The 20663-nt window shown below is 44.2% G+C and overlaps 2 protein-coding genes across 2 annotated transcripts in view; one reads left to right on the top strand and one right to left on the bottom strand.

Moving 5' to 3' along the window:
• Positions 1–10150: 10150 nt before the first annotated feature.
• PPP4R4 (protein phosphatase 4 regulatory subunit 4) overlaps positions 10151–20663 on the bottom strand; it is a 111816-nt gene continuing 101303 nt past the window's right edge. The window contains exon 25 of the mRNA XM_072864430.1: positions 10151–10560. Coding sequence (XP_072720531.1) covers positions 10515–10560 — 46 coding nt within the window. The 3' untranslated portion in view covers positions 10151–10514. The remainder of the gene's footprint in view (positions 10561–20663) is intronic.
• LOC140652956 (alpha-1-antiproteinase 2-like) lies at positions 10733–15437 on the top strand. Its single transcript, XM_072864440.1, has 4 exons — positions 10733–11381; positions 12376–12646; positions 14456–14603; positions 15243–15437. Exons 1-4 carry the CDS (start codon positions 10733–10735, stop codon positions 15435–15437), a joined length of 1263 nt encoding a protein of 420 aa, XP_072720541.1.

Here is a 20663-nt window from a genome sequence, read left to right as displayed (position 1 = left end):
TGACAGTATCAAGTGTTTCTTTGGCAGCAACTTGCTTCTAATTTTGAAATAGCCCATTCAAGTTTGCCTGTTCTGAGGTTCACCATTTTCCTTCTCCCCTCCCACGTAGGCTTTTAAAAAGCGTATCATTAGCAGGTCTTAATTACAGGCAGCTCCAGAGAAATCAAGGCAGCTACATGGATCCCTACTGAGATCACGATCAGTGTTGGAAACTTTCGAAGTCTCCGAGGAGAAAAGCACAGGCCTGTGCAGTGCTGCAAGCCTGAGCCCAGGCAGCATCACAGAGGGGTGCGTGCCACCTGCCACGGCTGCGGCGTGCTGGGAGCATGGCAGATGGTCCACCAGATTTGTTTGTTCCCAGTGTGCACACCATGTGCTGCGCTCTGACAGAGCCTGCGTCTGGGCAGCTGGGAGGCAGCCTGTCTGCTTGCCTTGTGCTGGCTCTGCTGGGGCATGCCAGAGGATGAGGGAGATGACACCTTCCTGGGGGGCTGAGTGTTTCAGGGAAAAGCCTCTGGAGTCATGTGGTGAAAAGCAGAGAGAGGTTTCTCTGCAGGGTGAGGTGCAAACCCGCAGTGCTGGTGGAGACAGGGACTCCTGAGAGCATGATTTCACAGTCATTTTTGTTAGAAAAGTAGAATAACTTAGGTTGTAAGGCACCTCTGGAGGTCATCCAATCCCACCACCTGCTCACAGCAGCAGCAGCCTGGAATCTAGCTCAGGTTGCTCAGGACCATGTCCAGCCAGGTTTTGGATGCCTCCAGGGACAGCAATTTCACAGCCTCACAGGGTGACCTGCCTTTGTGTTTCACCCTCTGTCCTGGTTTCGGCTGGGATAGAGTTAATTTTCTTCCTAGTAGCTGGTATAGTGCAGTGCTTTGGATTTTAGTATGAGAATGATATTGATAACACGCTGATGTTTTGGCTGTCGCTAAGCGGTATTTACATTGGTCAAGGACCTTTTTTTTTTCCCCAGCTTCTCATGCTCTGCCAGGCGCCCAAGAAATGGGAGGGGGCACATCCAGGATAGTTGATCCAAACTGACCAAAGGGCTATTCCATACCATATGATGTCATGCCCAGTATATAAACTGGGGGAGCTGGCTGGGGGGTTGCGATCGCCGCTCGGGGACTGGCTGGGCGTCGGTCGGCGGGTGGTGAGCGGTTGTATAATTTTTTTTTTTTTTTCCTTTCCCTTTTCTTTCCCTCCCTTGGGTTTTGTTCCTCTTTCTCTCTCATTGTATTCCTTCTCATTATAATTCATTATTATTATTATTATCATTATTATTATTATTTTGTTCCAATTATTAAACTGTTCTTGTCTCAACCCACGAGTTTTCTTACTTTTGCTCTTCCGATTCTCTCCCCCATCCCACCGGGGGGGAGTGAGAGAGCGGCTGCGTGGTGCTTAGTTGCCAGCTGGGGCTAAACCACGACACCCTCCTGTGAACATTACTTTCCTTATATCTCATTTGCATTTACCTTGCTGCAGCTTGCGTCCCCTGCCTTGCACACTACCACTGTGCACCTCTGTCTCCATCTTCTCTCTAATGTAGCCCATTACGTAGCAGCCTCCCCCTTTGCATTCTCTTCTCCAGGCTGAACAAGCCCGGGTCTCCCGGCTTCTCCCCACTTGTCCTGGGCTCCAGCCCCCTGACCATCCTGGAGAGATGGGAGGAACACGGGAAGGTGCGACACCTCTGGCAGCAGCATCCTGCACTTTGGTCAGGTTAAAGCAATTGTGAAACCACAGCCTGAGAAGAGGAGGAAGTGGACTCAAAGCCAAATTTTGGAAGTGATGGAAAGTAAGAGCCTCCTTGGGACCCAGAGGGTCTTTACTACACTGCAGAAAGAAACTGATGCTAGAGTGAAAGCAAGGGTAGGGACTCGCTGCGGTGGCTCGCTCAGGGGACAGTGCTATGTGTGTGTTCCCTTATTGGGGCTGGAATTAAAGTCTGAGTGAGACACTCCCCCCTGGAGTGAGCCCGGACCTACTGTGTGGGGCTGGCAGGGGGCAAGACCAGTGTACAGCACGAAATCAAGGAAGAAGCAACTTAAAGGTGAAGATCTGCCGTATCTTCGCTTGGAAGGACTGGAGCAGACACTTGACACAGTTGTACCTGATCTGTATTGGTGCTGTGGGTAACTTGATCCAGCAGGTCACTGCTGAACTGTTTATGTAACCACGAGTGCATTTCCCCTTGAAACACTGTGAGAAACAGAGCTCCACAAATTAAACATAGTCTGGCAGTGGAGAGAAAGATACAGCCTTCACCAGCTCCACACTGACATTTAATCTCAGCACTACCGTAGGAGGGACTCGTGTGCTCTCTGTGCTCCAGAGGGCATCATCAGAACAACAACAACCCATCATGTTTTAAAATGGCTTTCAGGGTAATTAGTTGAATATTTGAAAAAGATGAAAGTGTTTCTCTGCCAGAGAAGCAAGCATACACTTCTTCTAATTTAAATAATTAATTATTTTTGGACTACAGCCAGCCTGTTTCCAAGGGGAATCATGCTCAATGACTCTTGTAGATGTTGCCGATTTACTGAAAATGAAATAGTATTATTAAGATCTTGCAATAATAATAATAATATAAAAACCTCCAAAGTAACTTGGGGTTCAAAGTAATAAGATGCCTAATATTCCAGACCAAGAGGAGCAAATAGAAGGATTCCTAACAGCATTGTTGCTAATGAGCTGTCTTTCAAAATACCAGAAAAGTGGCTACGTAAGCCCGCTGCCTGCACAAAATGAGGGCTGCAAGTTCATATGCAACATATTCTGCTATCAAATATTGAAACAGAGTCTCTGCAAATTTCAGGATAATTTACATGATTGGATGAAACTGTTGTATACATGAGGGAAAAGAAATTGGGTATCACATTGCATATAACATTGGAGATTGATACGGGTTAGATTTTCTTTCATTCATTTTCCCTCTTGCACTTCCATAGAAATGTCAGCAGGTAAAGAGCACTTTCAATTGCAAGACTAAACTGCCCTTAAATAAAGTCACGTTAAGTCAATCGAATTTTCTTTACTTTTCTGAGTAACTTTACTCATAGCTGCACTTTTTTTCTTTAATTGTGTTCTCATTTGTCTCTTGGTGCACATATTATTCATCTTCAGTCTGCACATATTCTAGGTAAGGCTGTGTAACTTAAGAGGCTGTTTTCATTTGTTACTTTAAAGAGAAACAAGCTGCATGTGCCCAGCTGCTATTTTACCAGATGGTAAACAATTCAAACACATGTTCTAGCAGCCTGGATCAAAACTCATACTGAACTGCTCTGCTTACCTTTGCATGGGTGAAAGGCACCCACAGAGGAGAAAGAGAGGAGAAGCCAGGAAAGAAAGGATTTGCAGCAGCTCCGACAGCCCTGCATCATGGAACCCTCCATGCTGCACCTACTGGTAGTTCCCCATGTGCAAGGATACATGCTGGAAAACAGAGGAAAATAAATGCTTCCATTTCCTCCTAACCCCTGAGGAATGGCCCAGAGGAAAAGCCCACCAAACCAGCTATCCTGTTATTATAAAGCTTTTCTTTCTAAAAGTTTCTTCCCTTGAAGTACACTACAAAAAAAGACATTTTCACTACAAGAAAGACATTGAGGTGCTGGAGCATGTCCAAAGAAGAGCAATGAAGCTGGTGAAGGGTCTAGAGCACAAGTCTTATGGGGAGCAGCTGAGGGAACTGGGGTTGTTTAGTCTGGAGAGCAGGAGGCTGAGGGGAGACCTTATCGCTCTCTACAACTACCAGAAAGGAGGTTGTAGTGAGGTGGGGGTCGGTCTCTTCTCCCAGATAACAAGCCATAGGACAAGAGGAAATGGCCTCAAGTTGTGCCAGGGGAGGTTTCGATTGGATATTAGGAAAAATTTATTCACCGAAAGGGTGGTCAAGCATTGGAAGAGGCTGCCCAGGGAAGTGGTTGAGTCACCATACCTGGAGGTATTTAAAAGATGTGTAGATGTGGCACTTAGGGACATGGTTTAGTGGTGGACTTGGCAGTGTTAGGTTAACAGTTGGACTCAATGATATTAAGTGTCTTTTCCAACCTAAATGATTCTACAATTCTACAATTCTATGAAGTATAGCACCTTTTCTCCTGCAGTCCCCTACCTCCCAAGGGGATGCTCCTCCTGGGTGGAAGGTGTTCAGCTGGGCACTGACCTGTGAGCTTTTTCCAGTCCCTCAGTGTCGTGGTTTAACCCCAGCCAGCAACTAAGCACCACACAACCGCTCGCTCACTCCCCCACAGTGGGATGGGGGAGAGAATCGGAAGAGTAAAAGTGAGAAAACTCGTGGGCTGAGATAAAGACAGTTTAATAGGTAAAGCAAAAGCCACACACGCAAGCAAAGCAAAACAAGGAATTCATTCACCACTTCCCATGGGCAGGCAGGTGTTCAGCCATCTCCAGGAAAGCAGGGCTCCATCACGTGTAATGGTTACTTGGGAAGACAAACACCATCACTCCAAACATGCCCCCCTTCCTTCTTCTTCCCCAGCTTTATATACTGAGCATGACGTCATATGGTATAGAATAGCTCTTTGGTCAGTTTGGATCAACTATCCTGGCTGTGCCCTCTCCCAGCTTCTTTTGCACCTGGCAGAGCATGGGAAGCTGAAAAGTCCTTGACTAGTGCAAACATTACTTGGCAACAACTAAAAAATCAGTGTGTTATCAACACTGTTTTCATCACAAAACCAAAACATAGCCCCATACTAGCTACTGTAAATAAAATTAACTCTATCCCAGCCAAAACCAGCACACTCAGTTATACCCACATTAGCACAGCCCCTGTGGTTGTCCTTCCACGGGTGCTGCAGGAGCATAGCCTCCTGCATGGAGTTTGGCTTTAAGGGCAGATCATGTTAAACACAAGTGGCCTGACCACATGGATCCACCTCTGTGTGAAAGCATGCTCTGGTGTACCAGCCTGACACTTCCTTGCCTGTTTTTTGGCAGTGCCTGCACCTTGTGCCAGCCCACGCTTGCGGAGCACAGGGCAACAGTTTGTCCTTCAATCCATTGCTGCATGAGGTACTGGGTGACACAAATCCAGCTGAGGTGTGGTGGGTACCATGGGCTCCTGAGTGCCCATCTCTGCCACCATGTCACCATCCCTGTAGCAACCCTCAGCCACTACAAACATCAGTACTACTGCTTTAATTTTCAGTTCACTGGCAATGTCCCCAGAAATTGGCCCTTATTAATGACAATGTAGATAATTAAGAGATAGTGGATCATTTAAAACAAATATGCCAAATAAAAGCTATTAAAAGTCTGGTGTAGAGGAAGCAAAATATCTCTGTGCAAAATACTAAGATGAGATCTGTCTGCAGCATGCATCCAGCCTTTGGGCTCTTGTCTAGTATTATGTATGTGTTCAATTTTACTCATTTCAGTACTTCTACTGTATGAATTCATGCAACTTAAAGAAGTTAATGATGCATGTGAAGTATTTGCTAGAGTGAGGGCTGGATTCCCAGCAGGAGGATCTGCAGAAATGCACGAGGACTCTTATGACTGTTGTAATCAAAGGCAGGGTTCGGCCGTGCATATACAGCAAAAATCAGGTGCCTCCCCCAAAAAATTGTCTTCACTGTTTACTCTGCACCATTCCTAAAGTAGTAACACTTGTCTGCCCTGGTTAATGTTTTCTAGAGGACTCTTTGCTTTCATAATGCTATTTAACAGTACAAATAAGAGAGGGAGCTGCAGGGTAGTCCTAGTGAAGGCAGCAAGATCCTTGGAAGCTGCTGTAAGTAGTAATTTTTTTGTTTCCTATAGAGACTTCAAAAGTGTATCCTCTTGGTGCATGCAATTGATTTTAAGTCTTTCCTAGGGTTGTATCTTATATTGAAATCTGTCTTAGTAATTGTTCCAGTGATAAAGAGGCTTTTATTGGGTCAGCTGGATATAAAGGACATAGGCATCACAATTTAGGCATGGATTTGCCTGCACTTTGTCAGGTGGCTGGCAGGAGGAGTAAGAATCTAAAAGCCAGAGTGGGGTATCTAGTTGCCTTGCAGGGAAGCAAGATGATCTCTGGGGCCAGCAAATCCTAAACACCTAAAATAGGTCTTTCCCAGATATACCTCCTGCTAGAGGAAATAGGCTCTGCTCCATTAAAAACCTGAGCATGTGTGCTTAGAGCTTTTTTTTTAATATATTGGTGATTCTTTTGAAGTAATTCTGATGATTTTTATATTCAAGGTCTACAAGAAATACCTTTGCTTAGGGAATGGGATATCTAAGGTCTGCTTCCCTTTTAGATGGGACATCTTACTATTGCTCTAATCATCAGATTACAGAATCATTGAGAGGGAAGGAGGGAAAATTATGTTCTCCACATGCTCAGGAAAGCTAAGATCACAGTGAGACCAACATGTTCATGGAGCCGGAGACCGGTCAGTGGTCAGGTGCACACTGGAAAGTGGAAACTGGAAACCTGGTCTGATCTGTTCTTGGGACTGCTGCTGCTTTGCAGAGAGAAGAAAATCTCCTCTGTCCCACCTGACTGCCCTAACCACTGCACTGGTTCTTTTTTATCTTCTTTTTTATCCTCTGGCCTCAGTGACACTTCATCCCTGAGTATGTGCAGTAACTCAGGTTCAACAGCAAATACTGATGGTGGCCTGGTAGAAGAGTGAGAGCTTATGTTGACCTGTTTCCAGGTAAAAGAAGGTCTAGAAGTGGGTGATGCCACTCTTGGAGGGTGCACTCCCTGGGTGAGCTCTCCAATGCTAAGCTGTCTTACAGAAGATAGATGACACTGGGAACAGTTCTGTGAAGAGTCACATACATTTCTAAAGGATAGTGTAAACTTGGCTTCCATGTTTCTGCTGCAGAAGGAATTACTTTTAATGAAATACACACAGTGGTTGGATTCTCTGCAGAATCCAATGCCCTTGGCTTGTGCTTGCAATCTTCTCAGGGGCCTCGGGCACAGAAGCATCAAAACTCTGAATCGCAAGAGAAGTAAATGTCTAGCTGATCAGTCTGGAAAAGCCCCTGAGCATGCCCAGGCACATACAATGAGGTACGCAGAGAGCTTTCAGGCCAGCCAGGAAAACACATGTGAGTTTGTGGTGCTCCTGTGAGTAGGCGGTCCTGGACAGTAGGCTTCTGAGGTCATTTTCTCACACACAGATGTGACTAGTCAAGTCTTTCTTTTGTGACTTTCTTGTATGCTTGGGTGATTTGTTTTGGATGTGGCCCTGAGTAGCTGAGATTAGTTCAGAAGACACCACTGGTGGTGGTGGGGCTGTGTCTTGATGTGCCTGGTGCCCTCACAGTGCAGCCTTCAGGAAACAGATTTCTCAGATTTCCTCATTTAGAAGCAATCAGGAGGGAAGCAGCACCATCTGGTGAGCAAACAGCTTTTCTATTTTGTGCCTGCATATGTTTTTGAGCACTGCAAATTTTCATGTTGTCTAAAATGAGATTATCAGTGAGGACCCCTTATGGGAGTAGCATGGGATGAATATTCATCTCCTGGACTATTACATGGGACTCTAAAGGCCGAAAATTGTCTTCAGAATTGTCTCTCCAAATCAGAGAGATAAAAATAATCCCTAAAGTGGACAAATAAGCTATATCCACAAAGCAGCAAGTTCTGTCAGTCAGAAAACTTAATCCAGCTCAGTTCCTGGACTTCTGGTGGAATTATTCTAGGGTAACTTCAGCTAATTCCACTTTTCTCCATTTTCTTTCTAGGATATACTGTCCAAAATAAGTATTGCCATTCTAGGTTGCATGGTAGGGAAGATTCTGTGATAGGGAAGAGGTAATATATTCAACAAGTGTTATCACCAAATCTATTACAGATAAATTGCTTAAAGGAACACTGTCCTCCAGGTGTTTGGCATGCTCTTGTGCCATTGTCTGGTTTGACTGAAAGCTCTTCATGAAAGCAACCTCTTCTTGAATACCACAAATATATTGTCATTGTGTAACATAGCCAAAGAAAAGAAGAGGCAGAAAGGTAAACAGGTTTCCTTCCGGGCTATTCAACAAGTCAGTGTAGATTTGGAATTAAAATTGAGGAGCTTTTCACTTCTACTCCCATGTTTATGGACAAACTGTTTTTCTGGAGATTACATGAGTAAAGGTCTTAAGATAGGAAGCTTCCTGCAAAATTAGCCCCTTCAGATATGGGCCTAATTCCCTAAGGGCTTTTTAGCACAGGTTCTCAGCTCTTTGCTTTTTAATAAATTATTAGCAAGTACGCTTGGTAGGAAAATCCCTCAGTCATTAAGACCAAATGAGAATCTGCATCTTCTGCTTCATACTGAAAGGGTCTCTGTTGTCAATTTATCACTGGCTGATCACTTGCTAACCCAGAAGCCACAATAATATCAAATGGAATAGTAAATATCAAGTATGAAGTAGCAATTCCCAATCATATTCTAAAGACTTACAGGATGCAAATTCTATTATAAAAGTACCTTTAGATTTCAAAGGAGGGCCTAATAGTGTGGGCCACTTGTATCTTTAAGGCTTAAACAACAAAAAAGACCTTTACAAACTGCAGCTTCTGAGTCTTTTATAATCTTATGATTTTAAAATCCACCATTATCAAGATTTTTGTGCAGGCTGACTCATGAGTCTTGACTGTTTGTGATTGGCCAGTACTGAGTAATGGATGATTCAGATTCAGATTGTATTTAATTATTTGTGAATTCAGAGCTGTAATAAAATGAAATTAATTCCATAAAAGTACATAAATTAACCACAAAATGCAAATATGTCGTAACTACATAGAGCAAAAATATCAGGGTAGGAAAAAAAACCTTCAGAATACTGTAACCAATATTTTACAGAACCCTTACAGCAAAATCATGCTATATCCATTAGCCATAATTTTGAGGCCAGGTCAGTTAAATTCCATGTCTACTTTGCATTCCAAATAAATAGAAATTGGTGGTTCAATGTGTGTATAGAAAAGTCCATCTATGTGCTGTGTTTTGTAATAAATACTAAATGTGATGAGATAGGGAACAGGTGGTGACTTACGTTTAAAATTAAATGTTTCATTCTTTGGTATTCATGTTATTGTTAATAAATTATGACTGCAGCTGAGTAAATAGTTCACAGTGAATAATTTATCCAGAGGCAGCTTCTGAATTGGCCTGCTGGATATGTGGAAATAGATTAGGCTTAGCTCTGATGCTTTTGTCTGGGTGTTGATTTCTTTTCAAAGTCTGACTAATACATTGGCTCACTGATAGCTGGTTTTAAATATTCAAAACTGGAGCTCTTATGTTGAGTTACAAGTAGCTAGATATATTGAGAAGTATCATTTCAATGTCAAAATCAGAAGAGGCGGCCAAACTATAATTTAAAACTACTATGCACAGTAATTGAAAATGTAGTTACCAAGAACCCTTATGGTTCTTCCATTTGTCAATAACACAGTAGGTGTTATTGCAAACAAGCCTGCTTTTTAGAAGTACTTATACCAAACACATAAATGTTTGAATATTTGATTATAGCTCAAAAATGTTTTGTCGTTCTTATGCAGGTCTAACTGTAACTGGATATTCAACTACTAATACAAATCGCTCCCTATGATGTTATGGAGAAAGCAGGACTGTGAGCATAGCACTTTCTGACAACAGTCTCTCAAGTTGAATCATGCCAGAACAGAAGGGTGCAATTGGTTTAATATGCCTCTCCTTGCACAAGTTTTAGCAAAGCTGGCTCATTATCTCCCCAAATCCTTTGCAACTCTCTCACCATTTCTTTGCCTTAGATTCCTCCTCAGAAATGAGGCCCACTGGGACATTCACATCCACATTTCCAAGGTCCCTTTGTAAGAGCTTATACAGTGCAGAATGTCAGCTCTGCAAAGGAATGTAGATACCACAGCCAAGCGTAACAGGTTAAGATAAATGTATTGCCCTTTGACCAGTAGACCATCTGATAAAAACAAGGCCTTGTTTTTGTTAATGACATTGACTCCTTCTGCTGTGCTGAAAATGAACCCACTCCAATGGTTTGGTTTGTCTATTAAGAGACAACACATTACTTCAGGTTCTTATTTCAAGCGTTACATCATTTTTATTCAAAAAGAAAGAGCACCTATTCCTTAGAGACATAGGGCTTTATATTCAGTTTGCTACTGAAAAACAGCCGCTGCCATTTGTCCTCTCTTGAAATAGGGTGCCTGATCAATCTGACCAAAAGTTTATTTAAAGATCTCCTTCATGCCTGTTTGCTGTAGGAGCAAACAAAAATTCTGTTTGTATGTAGCTATTGATTGCTGCCCACTTGCATGAATTTCCTCTTTCTTCCTTTATTCACAAAACATCCAGACTTCTTCTGTGATGCGCTTTCCAGGAATTATCTTAGGCCATTAGTGTCAAAAGCACAGTGGTATTGCAGCCCTCCAGTGATTAGCCATGGTGTGTTTTCTGATGGGATATGCTCCGTTCTCTGGCCTGCTGAGGGTGCTGTGTATTCAGCTAATCCATACTGAATTTTGTCTTTGCAGGTATTTAGGTGAGGGTGGCAAAAAGAGTTGGTGGAGACTTGCCAGGAGGCCTGGGAAAATTAAAAAAAATCTGACGAGTTGGAGAACACGGAAACTGAGGACAAAAGAAAGATATAATATTTCTTATTCAGTGGGAATGACAGAATAACTATTTCTACTTAATTAATCTACTTACCTTAGTAATAGCTTCTCCTTTTTTCCATAGGATTTTAATACAAGAAGATGAAGACCACACTCTACATAAGTTTGCTACTGGCTGGGCTTCATGCTGTTGCCCATGGTCAGCTCCCCCCCAGCCACCGCAATGGACATGATTCAAATGAACCTAAACACCACATACATCACGGAGATGAAGCGATCGCTTGCCTCAAACTAGTGCCAAACAATGCTGACTTTGCATTTCAATTTTTTAAAGAGGTTACACTGGAGGCACCTAATAAGAACATTTTCTTCTCTCCTGTAAGCATCTCCACTGCATTTGCGATGCTGGCCCTAGGGGCTAGATCAACCACTCAGTCTCAGATCCTGGAAGGACTCACCTTCAACCTGACAGAGATTCAGGAGAAAGAGATACATGAAGGCTTCCACAACCTTATGCACATGCTGAGCCATCCTGAGAGTGGGGTCCAGCTCAACATGGGGAATGCCATCTTTCTAACAGAGAAGCTGAAACCTCTAAAAAAGTTTTTACATGATGCCAAAGCTCTATATCAGCTGGAGGCTTTTACCACTGACTTTAACAATCCCATGAAAGCCGAGAAGCAGATCAATGATTATATAGAGATGAAAACACATGGGAAAATTACTAATTTGGTCAAGGACATGGATCCACAGACTGTAATGCTTCTGGCTAGCTTTGTTTTCTTTAAAGGTAAATCCTCTAGGATTCACATTCACTTTATTCATTCTTGTCAACTGATCTAATCTCAGCTACCTCATTTCGAAATTGCTCTGGGGGAAATTTCAAATGCTCTTTGCTGGGCCAGAAGAGCCCCTAATGGCATATTGGAGGTGGTGGAGAGGTGGCAGCACCCAGCTTGGCATGGGGAGGCATCCGGGGGCCACACAGGCTTGGTTCTCTCTGTGGCAGCCACAGGAGTCTGCTCCAAGCCGCAGCCTCCCATGCAGCCTGACCTCACTTTCATGGGTTTACCCATAACTCCAATTGCCCCATGTTCTTCTAATTTTCAGTGAAAGCACTGAGAAGCATGCATGACCTAACCCTTTTAATGCCTCTCTTTAAAAGTATGCATGATTCAATAGCCTAATTTACTACATACTCCATTTTTTTCCTATCAGAGTCCTTTATATATACACAGTAACATATTTATATATGGAAGAAGCTAGTGATGAACAGGGGAGGACATTTTAAGGAACAAAATGGAAACACAGTGCATTTCAGATGTGGGTTAGATGATGTACTCTTAAGCCTGACACAACAGCACTCAGATATGAGATCCTCCGTTAATTTATCTACAAATTGAGGCTTATGATTAAAGTCAATAGAAATTAAATGCGTACAGCATATGAGTACACAGATGATGTCAGGTAAGCCCTTAAATGACAACTTACAGAAAGGCCACTTAGATCACCTGAACAGAAAAGTAATGGTAGGTACAAAGAAAACACCTAATTAGTTCATTACTGGCATCTGAAAAATACAATGAAATTGGAATCTAATGCACTCTTTTCATCAGGTAAAAGATTCTTGCCTTACTGTGATACACATTTTAAAACGTTATGTTTGAAAATTCTGAATTGCACAAATGGAGGAATGGGTCAATATTATTATTAGTTATATAGAATTCAATTTATGATGGGATGTGACATGGGATATTCACTTGCATTCTCCTTCTCTGTATCAGGCAACTGGGAAAAGCCTTTTAAACCAGAGGATACCGAAGAAAGGGAGTTCTTTGTGGATGCTGGAACTACTGTGAAAGTCCCTATGATGCACCAGACGGGCAGATTTGACTTCTATTTTGATGAGGAGCTGTCATGCACCGTGGTACAGCTTCATTATAATGGGAGTGCTACTGCATTTCTGGTTCTGCCAGAAAAAGGGAAAATGAAGCAGTTAGAGCAAACTCTGGTCAAGGAAACCATCCAGGAATGGTCAGACCATCTCTTCCAGAGGTAATCTTCTGCCAGTCAGCTGCAGCGGCACCTAGATTTATAGTCTTTTTTCTTTTTTGGGAATGTAAACCCTATGAACTTGCTGATTCTGGGAACTGAGTGGGTTATTTTTGGCTTCTGTGCCCTAGCTGTAAAAATCTTGCAGCTGGTTGGTATTTAACTACTCTCTTGTTGATGCCTGAGTGGCTTGCTGCTCCCCCCACGAGAGCGGACAGCATCCTGATGAGCTCCCAGGAGCCCCAGATAGCAAGCCTAGATTGGCGTTTCTAAAACAGTCCATTGACTGAGTGGGAAGGTGGCAATTCTAAGGCAAATCGCCTATACTGAGGTTTCAGCTAATGTGTTTTACCTCTCATATGTCACTGACACACCGTGACTCAGACATATGTCTAAACCTTAAATAAACCATAACTTAAACAGTTTGTAGTAATGCATACATACATAATATGTCCTACACAAATATCTTCCTTACAAGAACCATTGCAGCACACAGTGGTTGTTAGAACAGGCTAGTGATTAATCGTGGGTGTCCTGATTTTCTGGCATTTTGTTTTTGAATGAGGTTCTGTTAGCTCCTACCATTGACACTACCATCAGCTAGCACATTTTACAACCTTGTTTGTCTGGGAGGGAAGAGATCTTAGGACCAGTAGATGAGTAATATCAAGTTAATACGTGCCTAATTTACCAAGCTCTGCCCTGATTCACAACTAATAAGGCTGTGCATTTCACACCCATGATTCTTGGTGCATCATTATAGAAATGCCAGCACAGTTAATAAAAACATAAAGGGAAGCAAATTGGTTATGAGCTAATAACGTGATATCTCAAATGTGAAAAATAAAAATGTATAATTCTCAGCTGCAAAATCAGGAAAATCATTATCTAAATGAATTCTTGGTGCAAGTTCCTTCAAGATCAACACAGGAATAAGTTCCTCATGGGAGAGGCTGTGAGAACCAAATAGCAATTTCAGCTCTACTATTATGTTGATGCCAGTGCTAATACACTTGGTCCCACCAGCTTCTAGTGCACTGGGCAGTATCACATAAAGGCAACAGCAGTGGGGTTTAGATCCCGTCCATTTTGCTGTTCAACCCAAGCTGTCTCTGGGTGAGACAGCAAAAGACTTGAGCTACCTAAATGGCAATCACTGCAGTAGGTGACTTGGAGGCTCCAAGGATCCCTAGACAGCACATGAAGAGAAATCCAACAGAACGCATACTAAGCAGGAGCTGCCGACAGATAGCTCACAGTCAAAGGCAAACTCCATTGTGGCCAGCCCACGGGAGGAAGACGGTTAGAGGATAGGGTGTCCAAACGTGCAGGCAGCCAGGCACAGACCTTCCCTGGAGCCATGCCAAATGCCACAGCTATGCCAAAAACACTGCCTTGCTTTGAAGTGCTGGGATGTGCCACACTTCTCCCCCAGCAGACTCTGTCTGTGCCCCACTTCAGGCCTCTACCTGCTTGAGCGACATGGGCTATTACCTCTGCACCTCATCTTCTTTGGCTGTAGAGAGGGACTCTTGTTACCGTCCTCTTTTGCAGAGTGCTCTCAGATTTGCTGAAGCAAAACACCAGATAGATATTACTATTGTTATTATTATTGTGTTTATTATTATGAATGATAGTGCCTTTATCACCATGAGAAGCACCAGCAGTTGAATTAGTGCTCATTGTACACGCAGGGCTGGTCCAGCCACACTGGGGTTGACACTCATGGGAATTACACAGCTTTCTCACCATCATTTACCTCGGTGAAAGATCCTTCTCACCACCTTCTTGTGTTTCTCTTCTACCTAACAGCCTGATGAGCCTCTACTTCCCCAAATTTTCTATTTCTGGGACCTATGAAATAATGAACACCCTTAGCAAGATGGGAATTGTGGATGTGTTCACCAACCAGGCGGATCTCTCTGGCATCACTGGCGCCCCGGAGCTGAAGGTTTCTAAAGTAAGTCTGTGGCTGTCAGCCCTTTCCTTTCTTTCATGAACATGCAGGAAAACCACTCTGTGGTAGCATCCAGAAACACCAGCTAAATACAGCTCCCAGCTTGCCTGCAGCTGGGCTCACCCTGGCCTCAGCTTGCAAGCTTACAAGAGGAATTTGGCAGTGGTGACACTGTTGGTGACAGTGGAGATCAGATTAGTTTCCTGCACATCTGTTTTTTCTGAGACTAGTATTGGCCAAGATCTCTTGGTGGGGTATCTGGAACATGAGAGGAACATCAATCCCCAGCTCCTCAAGGGGAGCTGCTAATGCTCCAGGGCAGTACCACAGCCTGTCCTCCCACCCCGAAGACTCAGTTTCGGAGGTGCAGACAAGCTCTTACAAGCTCTCAATCCATCCTGCATTCAATTTTTGGGACAGAGGAAAAATAATCTGGGACTTTTTTTGAGGAGGAGATTTCTGTAGGTCCATCCTGGTCCTCATTTAAAGCAGCCATGACTACAACAAGACAGCTCACATTGCTGCTGCCCCTACTCACTTCTCAGTGGATCCTCCAAAGCAGGGCTGCTTTAAAAGGGTCTGATTCATCTCTCAGGTGGCTGTTGTCTGCTCAGAATGACTGTCTGTTTTCTTTATTCCCAGGTTGTTCATAAGGCTGCACTGGATGTTGATGAGAGAGGTACTGAGGCGGCAGCAGCAACTGCTGCTGAAATAATGACAGTGTCTCTTCCTCCAACCATTGAATTCAACCATCCCTTCCTCATGCTGATTTTTGATAGAGATACAAACAGTACACTCTTCATAGGAAAAATAGTTAACCCGACTATTACTAGCTGAAGTGACATATGAATTCTGCTTGGTATTGCTGATTAAAGAAGATGTGAAACTGCATGACATGATTTATTTCCATTTGTACCAGCTTAGTATATGGTTCCTTTTTAGCAAGAGTTTTCATTCTATGCCATTATCAAAAACTATTGGTATTGACTGTGACACTTGCTTAAGAGGAAGCAAGGAAAATTCAGCTAGCAAAGAATGCCTTTTTTACTTGACTGAAAGCCAAGGAAAGACCTAAGATTTGGCAGCATTCAGAGAGAGGCATTTGTATTACAATGGAAGACTCCAGCTTAATAGCTGGTTGTCAGCCAGAATAGCAGATAAAATGATTAGCACTCTTGCAAACAAAGTAGAAGTGGTTATAATGTACCATAAGTAAGTAAAGAAGAGATGGGAAGAATTGGATCAACAATGCAGGGTCACGGGAGACTGAAGCTTCTAATGGAGACAACACTGGGAATGTGAAAAGCTGTCTTCAACAGGGAAAGAAATATCCTTTCTCCACCAGAAACTGTTTATCATTTTTAGCATTAATCTAGCAGCAAATCTTCCTGAGTTTCTTGCAGCTCAAAACAGAGCAGGAGGATCAAATCTGCTCTTGAACCTGAAGACTTTCAACCACGTATTGCCAATTCGACAGACTTAGATAGCCCATGGGAGTAGCTGACTTCTCACACATGTATCCATCAGTGGCCAGAAGGAGGATGTAGCTGGATGGGCAGGTGAGGTATTTGGATGGCAATTACACAAGCATACTATCAGCTGCAATTTGTGGGAAACGTATAATAAAGTACTGGAAAATTGTAGATATTTCAAGTGCTGTCCTGTTACAGCCAACAAAGTAGATAGGGAGCACCCCATAAGCAGATCGCCTGACCCAGGGGGTGGTGGCAGGCACCCAGGTAGGACACAAGGCAGCTTGAGGGCTGGCTGGTAACCGCTTTCAACAGACCTGCCTTGGCAACAGGTACCAGAAAGAGCACAGCTGCCCCTTTCTTCCCTACAGTTGTGGTTTTTAGAAGGAGATTAAATGGTGTCATGGCATCAGGAATCATGTCGGGAGCAGTCAAATGGCTTGGGAAGCTAACACAGCCTCAGCAAGGTCTTGTCTCTGTGAAATTAAGAGCACGTCTGATTTTATCAGTCTGGTGCAAAGTATTGTCTCCCCTTTCACAGTCAAAAGGAAAGCCCCTTTTCTGCTCTGTGTTCCTAGTAAAAAGCTCCTGTTAACTCTCATACATGGTGCTTGACTGTGTTTTTTGACTAAATAGACACAGTCTCGGTATTGACAAGTGTATGAACAATTCACAAGCATCGATGGCAGAACTCCCAGTGAAGGAGATGCATGTGCACTACATCATCTTCCTGGCTCCTTCCTGCACTCACCTCCATCTGTCTGGGTAGCTTTGTGGCCCGATGTCCACACAGCGATAATTCATAAGGCACCCTATCTGAGTTTACAGGTTTCTTGTCTTCCTGAAATATGACTGCATGGTGCAGCACCAATAGGGTCAGTGTTAGCCATTATCACTCCTACTGTTAACTGCTCTTAAAGAAAGGGCATTCAGCAAAGAAACAGTAAAACCTTTAGGGATGAGAGAGCTCAGAGAGGTGAGATCCTGAGCTGTGTATTGAATTCCCTAGAGTCGCACCAATTTGCACCAGTTGAAAAACTGACATAATTAATTTTAGTAGAGTGATCCTCAGTTTACATCAAGAAATGTGGAAGAAACAGAGGTCTCTGCACAGTTACCTGTGGCAGCTGCAAGATTAAATATTGCTCGCTCCCTTGTAAACTGTTTTGGAGTTGATAGAGACATATACATAGAAATACAGCATAGTAGGAGGAAGGTTGTCCCCATGTGGTTCTGGGGGAGATTTGAAGATCAAGAGAATCTCTTGCATCAGCTTTTGCAGGCTGTTAATCCATAGTTTGGGAAGGAGACTCCTTTCTTCCTTGCCCTCAGTATCTTGGAGCTCTCACAGACACATGTGCCATTCAGAAGCAGGCTTTGGGAATTCTGTTTTCTTCCCATATTCCAGGAAAATGAGCCCACAGGGCTGTAGGAGGGAGGTGCAGGGGCAAACATGCTGCCACACAGAACTGGCGCTCTGCAGCTTGTGCTTCCCTTCTCGCTGCATCTCCTATATGATCTCTCTGTGTTTGTAAAATGTGTTGTGGAGGTGGCAGGGACAGCAGGCGAGGTGGTGCCTGAGTGCCAGCCACGGGAAGACAGAGCGGTGGCGATAAGGGGTGTCTGCCATTCCCACAGGGGATTTCCTGCCAATGCCAAGATCGGCGTCCAGGAGCCGTCTGCCAGACTTGCTTCATCAGGCAATAGCTCCTGGTGTATTGACATTGTGCTGTGATTTTCCACTGCAGGATTTGCCAGAGATAGTGTTGAAGAAAAGGCAGGCACCACACTTAGCACAAAAGAGCAGCAGACAGCTTGCTCCCTGCCTACCTCCGTGCTGCGCTGCGCCTTTTGTTATGTATGTGGCCCGTTCTTATCTCCCCCCCATCCACCAAGTCCTACTCTCCTAATCCTGCTCTTGTCGCCACAAGCAACACCAAACAGATCTTCCCTATTACGCTCACTCTTCATGTTTCCTCTGCGCACCAGATCTTTTTCACAGCCTCCCACTCTCCCTCCTGCAGACTAACATTTTATCCCTCCCACCTGCTGGCACTGTTTGCTCCTGCGGGAGGTGGATGCTGCCGGCTCGGCGGTGGCACCTGCTCCACCAGCAGGTCCTGCTCTCCTTCTTCCCAAGAAATGGAGGGGAGGAGGCAACAGGGGCTCCTTGCCTCCTGCGGACCACCTCAAGGCAGCACGGGGAAGGCTGGGCAGAAAGGCAGGGCTTCAGGCAATGAGCTCTTCCCACTCGGTGCAATGGGCAATGTGTGGATATAAATGAGCCAGAGGCGCATCTTGGGAGCAATTAACGACCAGGTTCATTAGTGACTTACACAGCTGACACAGCTAATGAGCATGTGGATGGGACTCACAGCTGCACTTGTGGTGATCCCAGGTTTGGGCAACCTGTTTGTCCCGTGGCCAGGTGGAAAGCCCCGTGTCATTGACTGCACCAGGGCCATGCCAACGGCTGTAGCCCGACAGCCTCCAAGTGCTCCAAGTACCACATCCCAAGGCTGCAACAGCCTCCCTGGCTCACACACCATTTCTGGAAGGAGGTGTTTGGGGTACGTTTTGCTCTTTTCTCTCCATCATCCAAGGCTGTACCTGGAGGAAGGGAACCAAAACACCCCTCACTTCCCACCCCACGTCCTTCAGCCCCCCTGCAAAGAGGAGTCAAGGGAGAAACTCCCCATTTACACTTCAGGCAGGTGTAATCTGATAGCTCTTGTTCAGCTTGAACAAAGACATGGGTCAGCATAATCTTTAGCCTTGCAAACACAGCAGTGTTGTTTCTTGTAACACAGCTACCTGCTTTGTGTTAAACTAACAGAGCAGGCCTCAGGTCTCTGCACTTGTCAGGCTTTGCTTGGACTTGTCCTGGCCTGCCTGGGGTTTTGTTTTAGGTTTTTTGTTTGTAACAGTAATTATCCAGCAATCGGGTGCTATTACCTAATTTGTTTAAATTTTTCCTTAGCTTTATATGATTGTAAGGTATAACATTTACATATAGTTACAAATACAGATATTTCTATAGCTAGGAGATATTAAAGACAAGTAGTTATTCTGCATAGAGTAAAGTGTCTATGGCCCTAGAATGAAAAAAATGAAGGAGTACAGGCATGGTGGGATGATAGCAGGGGACTTGAGAGTACAGTCACAGGATGATACTGGAGGCCTCAGGGCTATAAACAGCTCACCAGTGCTCAGCTACTGGTCATCAAAAGATTGCAGCCTTGGGAGCTGGGTAAAACTCGTTTGGGGGATAACTAGGAGAACAGACATTGAGTACCCAATGTATGTAAAACACAGCACAGGTAGTAAACTCAGGTGTAATGTGGAACTGTGAACCAATGAAGGAAGAGCAAGGGGTAGAGCATGTGAGCAAATGTATCAAAATGACCCCGAGCAGACCCCAGAGCACAGAGGTTGCACCCACCACCCTTGTAGTCTTCCTGGCAAGGATGCAGGGTGAGGCTGTCCTGCCATCCCCTTCCCCTAGGGCTGAAGCCATTGACCTGAGGAACCAGTGGGGCAGAGAAAGGGTGAGCATAACACCAGAGAATGGGCAAGACACTAAAAAGTTTGTGTAAATTAATTTTAACTATACATAATCTGAACTGTAAGTCTTAGTATTGTGACTAGACTAATAATTCTTGGGTAAGAATACTGTTATAATTTTAAATATATTATGATAAATTCTCATCTTTGCATATAAGGCATCTGTTTTTTTTTCAACAAAACAGGATTTTGTATATAAGAAATCGGTGGGAATTCAAACCACCTACTCTGTTACTTGGATGCAAAAAAATTGGTAATATCAGCGAGTCCCCTGCTCACCTGGGTAGAGCCAAAGGACAGAACAGCCCTATTGCTTTCTTTCTTCCTATATGCAATCTGAAAATACCCCATATAGTGCAAGGTAATCTCTGAAATGAGTGGATCTGGAGGAGGAGCATGACCAGAGCCCTGGCCTTTAGAGAAGAGACAGTGCTGACAGAAAACTTAGCGCTCCCCTGACTAGGGGAGACTCAAGGTGGGGGCTGTTGCAGGCTGCAGATGTGAACGAGCATGACATATCTCACTTGCACTCTGTCATCGTAATTACTGCAGGATGTCCAAGATACCAAGCAAGACCCCAGGGCTTGGGAAAATAGGAGCTTTCAACGTGGAGGCACCAGCACCCCTTACCCCATGACTGTCTGCAGCTTCTCTTCCCTCGGCCAAGTGACACCTGAAGGGCTGACATACCCCATGCAATGATGTATCAGTGACAACAGACCTGTCCAACTTGTCTCTTTGGCAAAAGTGGAAGGCAGCAGGTGAGCAGCCCCAGGGTGCACCGAGGCTGCAGCACCAAAATACCCATTTCAGCAGTAAGTAAGAGGATGCTGGCACCCATAGAGAAGCAGAGACCATGGTGCATGCAGCACCCTGGCCATAGGAGGATGATCCTGGAGGTTACTGAGAAGGGAAGGGGGGCAGAAGCCCATGAAAGATGCAAGAGACTCACATGTGGCCACAAGCTGGATCCAGAAAGGGAACAGTAGAGCTGCCCTGGATGCCACCTTTGATACCAGTGATACCA

This window comes from Ciconia boyciana, chromosome 6 (assembly GCF_034638445.1).
Source record: "Ciconia boyciana chromosome 6, ASM3463844v1, whole genome shotgun sequence".
Taxonomy (NCBI): Eukaryota; Metazoa; Chordata; class Aves; order Ciconiiformes; family Ciconiidae; genus Ciconia; species Ciconia boyciana.
The sequence above is the reverse complement of the archived record's forward strand: the minus strand, read 5'-3'. Positions and strand labels throughout refer to the sequence as shown.

Bases quoted from the DNA above. Each gene is read 5' to 3' on its own strand.
- LOC140652956 (XM_072864440.1), top strand. From the start codon at position 10,733: ATGAAGACCACACTCTACATAAGTTTGCTACTGGCTGGGCTTCATGCT. The intron at 11,382-12,375 runs GTAAATCCTCTA...TCTCTGTATCAG, and splicing joins TAGCTTTGTTTTCTTTAAAG to GCAACTGGGAAAAGCCTTTT. The intron at 12,647-14,455 runs GTAATCTTCTGC...TCTACCTAACAG, and splicing joins TCAGACCATCTCTTCCAGAG to CCTGATGAGCCTCTACTTCC.